The sequence below is a fragment of the Rhinolophus sinicus genome, linkage group LG11 (genome assembly GCF_036562045.2).
Source record: "Rhinolophus sinicus isolate RSC01 linkage group LG11, ASM3656204v1, whole genome shotgun sequence".
NCBI lineage: Eukaryota > Metazoa > Chordata > Mammalia > Chiroptera > Rhinolophidae > Rhinolophus > Rhinolophus sinicus.
This window is the reverse complement of record NC_133760.1, coordinates 10,256,513-10,263,547: the sequence shown is the minus strand read 5'-3', so window position 1 is coordinate 10,263,547 and position 7,035 is coordinate 10,256,513. Positions and strand designations below refer to the sequence as shown.

At 54.8% G+C, this 7,035-nt stretch overlaps 2 protein-coding genes across 4 annotated transcripts; one reads left to right on the top strand and one right to left on the bottom strand.

Moving 5' to 3' along the window:
• Positions 1 to 585: 585 nt before the first annotated feature.
• On the bottom strand, positions 586 to 3,204 carry PAFAH1B3 (platelet activating factor acetylhydrolase 1b catalytic subunit 3). Its single transcript, XM_019713742.2, has 6 exons — positions 2,913 to 3,204; positions 2,727 to 2,820; positions 2,444 to 2,533; positions 1,685 to 1,801; positions 1,486 to 1,608; positions 586 to 911 (listed from the first exon to the last, which is right to left on the bottom strand). Exons 2-6 carry the CDS (start codon positions 2,802 to 2,804, stop codon positions 624 to 626), a joined length of 696 nt encoding a protein of 231 aa, XP_019569301.1. The 5' UTR covers positions 2,805 to 2,820; positions 2,913 to 3,204; the 3' UTR covers positions 586 to 623.
• PRR19 (proline rich 19) lies at positions 3,151 to 6,991 on the top strand. Of its 3 annotated transcripts, none has more exons than XM_019713740.2 (3): positions 3,151 to 3,289; positions 5,752 to 6,376; positions 6,464 to 6,991. In XM_019713740.2, exons 2-3 carry the CDS (start codon positions 5,758 to 5,760, stop codon positions 6,928 to 6,930), a joined length of 1,086 nt encoding a protein of 361 aa, XP_019569299.1. In that variant the 5' UTR covers positions 3,151 to 3,289; positions 5,752 to 5,757; the 3' UTR covers positions 6,931 to 6,991. The 3 variants fall into 3 exon arrangements, with proteins under 3 accessions (XP_019569299.1, XP_019569297.1, XP_019569300.1); XM_019713738.2 differs by lacking the exon at positions 3,151 to 3,289 and adding an exon at positions 3,420 to 3,962; XM_019713741.2 differs by lacking the exon at positions 3,151 to 3,289 and adding an exon at positions 4,570 to 5,134.
• The last annotated feature ends 44 nt before the right edge of the window (positions 6,992 to 7,035 follow it).

Below are 7,035 nucleotides of genomic sequence, written 5' to 3'. Positions count from 1 at the left end.
ATGGCACTAGGCTGGAAGACCCCACCCCCAAGTGCTGCGGTGTCCTCGGTGACCCCTGCTGCCCCCATGTGGCCTGAGCTAGCACCACAGTCAGGCCAGGAACTGCTGGGTTACACCCCTCTGAGCCTGTGGACAGTGCCCCTGCGGGGGACAGATGTGTACCCTCTGTGGAGGTTGCTGTGGGTGGGAGGGTCAGAAAGATTCCACAGGAAGTGGTATCTAAACTAGGATCAGAGCACCAGAAGTTCCAGCCAGGAAACCTGTGTGCGAAGAAGGGGGGCCTTCTTTGGGAGCTGGGCTTAGACTGTTGGGCCACTGTTCCCAGAATAATTGCGTGACCCTAACCCTATAGGGTAGTGATGGCAAACTGCTTTCACATACTGTTACTGATTGGTAGTGATTGCCTGGGGCACTACTGTGATGGTAGAAATCCACGTGACTCCAAGAACCAGAGTGCCTTAATGGTTTGGTGACGCCTGCCCTCGGCAGAAACAACACATTGTAGAACTGCAGGGTCATAGATCAGGGCTGAAGTTGACGTACCCAGATGGGCTTGGCCACGAAGCAGGAAATGGGACGGGAGACTGAAGAATAAGAATTTAATGTTGCAGGAAGGCAGATGTTTAGGGGGTGGGCTCTGGCAGGGGGACACCCTGACCCTGGTCTTGGGCCAGTAGGCGCAAAAGCAGGGAGTGCAGGGCCCGGCAGACAGGTGTGTAGCCCAGGCGGCTCAGGTGCAGGTAATCATACATGTCATGGTGGCTTATGGTGCCATCTGAGTGCACAAAGCCAGGGTCGGCATCTAGGAAGTGGGCACGTGGATGGCCAGCCAATGCCTCCCGTACCAGCTCGTTCACCCGTCGGTTTTTCTCACGAAGTGGGTTAGGATGCTGGCCCCTCGGAAGTAGGCCCTGAGGAGGGGCACCAAGAGTTGTGAGAAGACATCCTACCAACATGGGGGTCTGATCAGCATCTCTGTCAAACTTTTCCAACCCCCACCGTGAAGTCCCCAGCTGCAGAATACAGAAGGGATGGGAAACTAGAGGACTGGAAGGGTAGTTGTAGTGCCTGATGTCCTGTCTGAGCCAATTCAGTAACAACCTGATGCTAGTGTCTTTCTAAGTACTGCTCATAAAAATGTTGACATAATGGCAAGGGGTCAACCCCTCTTTCAGAGAGGAAATAACGTCCGAGGTAGAAGTGATGGAGCCTAGATTCACCCCAGGAATGACTGACAACTTTCGGTTATTCGAGTTTTTGACACCCCAGAATCTCCAGTGCTCCCCTGCGCAAAAGGTGCTGCTTGGTCCCTGAACATCTTGTTATCCACAGCTGCTCTGATGGGTGTAGCAAGCTTCAATGTGAAATTTTGCCTGAAAGCCACTGCTCTGTGCCAAGCTGCCCAGAACTGTGCCTCCTGTGATTACACCGGAGGGGGTCTCAGACCACTGCCATTCTTCTTTCCCCGCCCTCCCTCCTCCTTACCAGCACCACGACTCGGGCCTGGGGCTGCCGCTCGTTCACCAGTTGCACGATGGCCTGGATGCCACCAGCCACCTGCTCTGCTGTGTGCCCATGGTTGTTGGTACCCACCCACACCACCACAATCTGTGGAAAGAGGCGTGAAGCAATAGTGAGGGGGCAGGCTAGGGGGGCTTTAGTTGTCCACCCAAGCCCTGCTCACCTTGGGCCGGATGTGTTCCAGCTCCCCGTTCTCCAGCCGCCATAGCACATGCTGTGTGCCATCACCGCCAATGCCAAAGTTAAGTGCATGCAGAGGAGAGAAAAGCTCCCGCCAGATCTGTAGGCAAGAAGTGGTGTGGGCACAGGCGCACTATCAAGCATGGACCAGCACCCGGGGTCCAAATGTTAACCAAATGTCATTATGGAAGAGCCTCGTTTCATGGAAACAGTCTGGTTAAATTTCACCTTGAGCAAACCCCAATATGGTCAAACCTCACTTTATGCAAATCTATTATAGTCTCCCATTCACAGAACCCCATAGAAGACAGACTCACTTTATAGAAACCCATTCTGCTTGAGCTATGCATTGAATCAACAGCTGAACGTCATTTTGAGGAAATCCATTAGGGTTTAACCTTGCTTAGTGGAAAGATATTATAATCAAGCCCCCTTTGTGAAGAGCTATTACAGTTGGCCTTCACTTCGTGGAAAGGACAATAGCTTTGGAAATCCAAATCCATTAAGCAAACAATAAAGAGCCTCCTCACCTTAGCTCACTATACACAACCCCAGCCTGACATAGCCAGGGTACACATTTCCTTCTGAGTAGAATGTTGTACCTTACACGGAGATTCTGGGTTCTGGGCGCTATCTGAGGATATTTCAGGTACCTCAAATCCCGCCTGGCCTGAGGTTTCATCCAAGTGTGTCAGTGAGAACCCAGGCCTGGGTGGGGCAGGAGAAGGAAGACGGGCCTCACCTCGCAGTGATGCATTAGCTGGACCAAAGAGTCCCCGATGAAGACGACTTCGGGTTCCTTATCTTTGTTGTCTGCCACGAACCGGTGGTGCTGCGGGGACGAACAAGGGGGAGTCAGTGGCACGCGCGCGCTGCTGGGCCCGCCCCGCCCTGCTTCCTTAGGCAGCACCACCCCAACTGCCCTCAGTTTTCCAATCAGGTAGTGACAGCCGCACAAACCAGCTGAATTCCTGAGCCCCCCACCCCCACCCCGATTCCTGAGTGTCACGGGTGGGTTCGCTCACCAGGGACATCCAGCGCCCGTCGCCCTGCACGTCCTGCACTGGCGTGGGTTTGCTGGCCGGGTTGCCCTCTCCGCTCATCTTGGCGCCGCAGCTCCTGCAGGAAGAGCGAGCGAGGTCGGCCCTGGAGTGTTCTCGAAATAGGTGGCTCCGCCACGCCCACCCTTACCCCTTCAGGCAACAATGGACCTTCCGGACGCCCGCAGTCCCGCGGTGGACGACGGCCGGTCCCGGGCGCCGCCTCCTCTCCAGGGGCGGAAGTCTTCACTTAGGAGGGGAGGTGGATCAGAAACGGTTGCTTCCCCCGCGGCGGCCGCGCAGTGAGCTCGTCCGGTGCTTCCCGCTTGGGCGCGTCCCACTCTCTGGCCTGGGCCGGGGCATCTAGCCTACACCGGCACCTGGGGATGGGGGGAGGCGAGACCATCCACCACCCATGGGGAGAGGAGGAAGAAACCACCCCACTGGAGTCACCGGGTGGAGTGAACTACCTGAAAGGCCGAGAGTGGGCGGGGAAAACCTAGTGCCCTGCCTCGTGGGAAGAAACCATTTGCTGAAGGGCTAGAAATGTGAGGAAGGAACTCGTGTGTGTGTGTGTGTGTGTGTGTGTGTGTGTGTGTGTGTGTCCCATTCACGTGGTGGGGGGAGGGGAGTGAGTGGACAAGTCCATTCTTGGATCCCTTGAAGGGGTGGCTCGTATGCACCTGGCTAGGAGGGGACGCTCTCAGTTTTTACTGATGTGTAAGAGAGTAAAGGAAGATGGCAAAATGTGAAAATTAGAGGCTCTGTTGTAAGGAGACACTCTAAGGCGGCTCCAGGACTTTAGTGAGCTTATCTGCTCAAGGGCCTCCCCTGCTCAAAAACAGCAGTTTTGTGGCATCAAATCTAAACTACACGTTTTTGCATTACGGACATCACTGGCCCTGCAAGGAGGGCAGAAGAAGGTTCAAAAAAAGAAAGGAAATTAGAGACGATGCAAGGCCCAGGTCCAGCCTGGCGAACCTCCCGCAGCAGCTCATCTTGCAGATCTGCGGCCTGTTCTCCCCTTCCTAAACCTACTGCGGACCAACAACTTCAGCTGGGTGTCTGGGCTCTGAAACCCACATCCACAGCCAAGGCCACCTAAGGTTGAAGAGTTGAGGAAGACCATACGTCTTCCCAATCTCCCTGTTCTAGGGGACCACACCCCTAGACCTGGCTGTATTCCCAGATGGGACCTTCCTATCTATTCATTCCTTCTAGGTAGGTTGATACTGAGATAGATTAGTCTTATTTATGTTTTGCCTCAAACCACTTTCCTGGAACAGGGCCTAACTCATAGTACCAAGTACTGTGCCTGCTCACAAGTACTTGTTAAATCAATATTAAATTAATGGGTTAGATCCTAGCCTTGTCCCAGTGTGTTGGGGGAGACAGATTCAGACACAGAGCTGAGAGAAGGATCAAGGTTGTGGTTAAGGGAGGAACTGGGGACCTCTAGGGAGGAGGCCGAGAAGGACTGACGGTGTGGGGTGTCCTAGGAGTAGTATCTGAATTAGGTTTTGAAAGATCATGAAGGTTGGGCAAGCAATATTACACAAGTAATATAGTTTGTTGGGCATGGGGAATACTCTGGCATAGCCTGCTTTTAAAGTCTACTGGGACAAGTGCAGAAAGATAAGTTGGAGAGGTAGAGAGGCAATTCCTGAAGCAAGGCTTAGTGAAAAACAAAGCTTCGAGATATTCATTCACCAAGCGCTGTTTTAAGTTAGGTGTTAGCTCATTTCATACTTTGAGCAACCGAATGAAGGAGATACTATTACAAAACCCATTTTACAGATTAGAAAAGTAAGGCTTGGAGCAGTTACACAATTCTCCAAGGTCACACTGCTCAAATGTGGCAATCTGGGCGTTTGAACTTAGGTAGTATAGCTCCAGAGCCTAGCTCTGAATGACGATGCTATACTGATTCTCTAGGTACGGAGTATATCTTTGAGCACTGGGGACTGCCTGTGCACCGGGTGTACCATGGTCCTTCACGCCAGGCCTTCTCTCGTGTTCCAGACAGAAAGTCCACCCATAGATCTCTAAACCAATCAGCATTCAGGAAGGGGGCAGGTCTAGTTGACCTCACAGCCAATTGGTGGCTGGGAGGTGCCTAAGGACAAATGAGAAGTTTCCGAAAGGGAGGCTGGGAGGGATGGGGCTATAACGGGCACTCAAGGCCTGTGGCACGTGCCCCTGAGCCTCGAGCCTCTAAGACGCAGCGAAGCGAAAGGGCGTGGGAGGGGCACGCGCATGCGCAGGAAACCTGGCCTGAGAAAGCCCGGAAGAGTGCCGGGCTCAGTAAGCTAGGGTCGCCACCGAAGAGAAGCCATTGAGCCCCCACAGCCACGTGGGGTGGGCAGGGCGCTGGGTTCTTTGGGCAGGAGAAGGTGAAGTGCCCCTCCCCCACCTTCCCCCCACCAACCGTAACCCCCCCTTTATCTACCTCAACTGCCCCACTTTTGCTTCTCCTCCAGCCTCACTCCTCCAACACCCCGTGACCAGGTCCCAGTCTGTGATAGCTCCTCTGTCACCCTTTCTGTGTCCTTCAGGCTTTCTCTGTCCAGCTTCTCTTTTGCTGTCACTCTCTCCTGTCTTTTTTTTTTTCCTTGACAATATCTCTCCACTTTCTGCGTTCTCCAGCACCTCCTCAGTCCCAGGATTTCTCTTGTGTCCAAAATCCCTTTTTGGTTCACCAGATCCCTCGAGTCTCATGATCCCTTTCTTGTCCCATCCGTTGGCTATTTTCCTCACGTTCCTATTCCTTATTACTCTTTCTGTATTCCCTAACAAATCTTCCCCCTCACTGTGGCTCCCTTGACTGCACCCAACCCCTATGACTCCTTCCCTGACCAAGCCTTTTCCCATCTCTCTTCGCACATTTCTTTCTCTCATCTTATTTCTCTAAATAGTGCTCCCACTTCACCCCAAACCATCTCTTCTCACTACTCACTTTTAGGTCCCTGACTCATCTGCATGCACGCTGATGACTATCTTTATCTTCCAGGACACCATGGACACCCGGGCACCAGCCACCCAACCTTTCCAGAGGGCTGAGAAACCTGGTCGGGTCCGCCGTCGGAAGACCAGGCGAGAGCGTAACGAGGCCTTGGTGGGCAGCCGCCGGCCACTGGCCCGTCAGGATCCTCCTGTGGCCAGTCGGAATCCACCTTTAGCCCTCCGGGATCCCGTGGCCCCTACTGCCCCCAAGCTGGTGGTCATAACCCAGGGCCGGCTGAGCAGGGAGCACCGGGGCCTCTTCAACCACGAGGTGAAATCTCTGGATGTGGCACGGCTGCTGAGCAGTGGGTCCCTGGATCCAGTCACCCCCACACTGACTACCAAGCCTTCCCCAAGCCCAGACAGGGCCAGAGAACCAGCCTCACAGTCAAGAGGCAAGGAGAACCAGGTGCCTGGAGGCTCGGGCCCAGGCCCACCTAGTCCTCCCAAGCTCCCTGGCTTGGGGCAGCTGCTGGCGGAGCTGCAGTGTCATCTGATTCTGCCACAGGCCTTCCCCAGGAGGAACCTAGTGCAAGAGGCCAGGGACGCCGTCGTGGGTACCTTACAGGCCTGCCATGGCTGTGTGCCTGACCTTATGGTGGTGCTCCGGGGCTGCCAGCCACCCTTGTCAGGTGAGCCCACTTCCTGTTCCTTGTGTTCCCCTTCCCCTTGTCTGTTCTAGCTCAGCTGCCCCTCCATGCTTCTTTTCTTTGTGCCAGGGACCAAGCCTGGGGGCCCTGAGAGACGAGGAATGACACCCTCCTCCTGGGTCAACAGCCCTGAGCAGGCCCCAGGGGAGAGGAGGCGACAAGGGACAAAGGCATTCACCTTTACCATGCCTCACACCTCCAGCACTCCCGCTACACACAGGGTGAGCGTGGCACCACCGAAAAGTCCCTGGCTACCTCCATTGCCCTCAATGTCTTCACCATCCGGGGTGGCCTGGGGCCCCCCAACTGCCTTTGACCTGCTGAAAAGCATCTGGCTGGTAGCCACACCGCCCCCTCCCCGACCCTGGGAGGTTCGCACACAACAACCCCTGCCTCACCTGCCATCACCCTTGTTGCCCCGAACCTCTGCTCTGGACTGGAGTCCCAACCCCCCTGTCCTGCAGCCCAGCCTCTCTTGGTTGGTGACTCAGAGCAGCCCAGAGGCCTGGTCCTTTCCACCCATGAGATTGTACTGAGAAGGCTAATGCTGGGATGGGGGCAGGAATCCTGCACTTCCAATCACCTCAATAAAGTATCTTCTTCCTGGCCCGCTTGATTTTTAGTGAATGGCTGACTCAGGA

Coding starts and splice junctions, on each gene's coding strand:
- PRR19 (XM_019713740.2), top strand. CDS start 5,758: ATGGACACCCGGGCACCAGCCACCCAACCTTTCCAGAGGGCTGAGAAA. Junction 6,377..6,463: donor CTGCCAGCCACCCTTGTCAG/GTGAGCCCACTT, acceptor TCTTTGTGCCAG/GGACCAAGCCTGGGGGCCCT.
- PAFAH1B3 (XM_019713742.2), bottom strand. CDS start 2,804: ATGAGCGGAGAGGGCAACCCGGCCAGCAAACCCACGCCAGTGCAGGAC. Junction 1,802..2,443: donor AGCTAATGCATCACTGCGAG/GTGAGGCCCGTC, acceptor TCTTGCCTACAG/ATCTGGCGGGAGCTTTTCTC. Junction 1,609..1,684: donor TGGAACACATCCGGCCCAAG/GTGAGCAGGGCT, acceptor CTCTTTCCACAG/ATTGTGGTGGTGTGGGTGGG.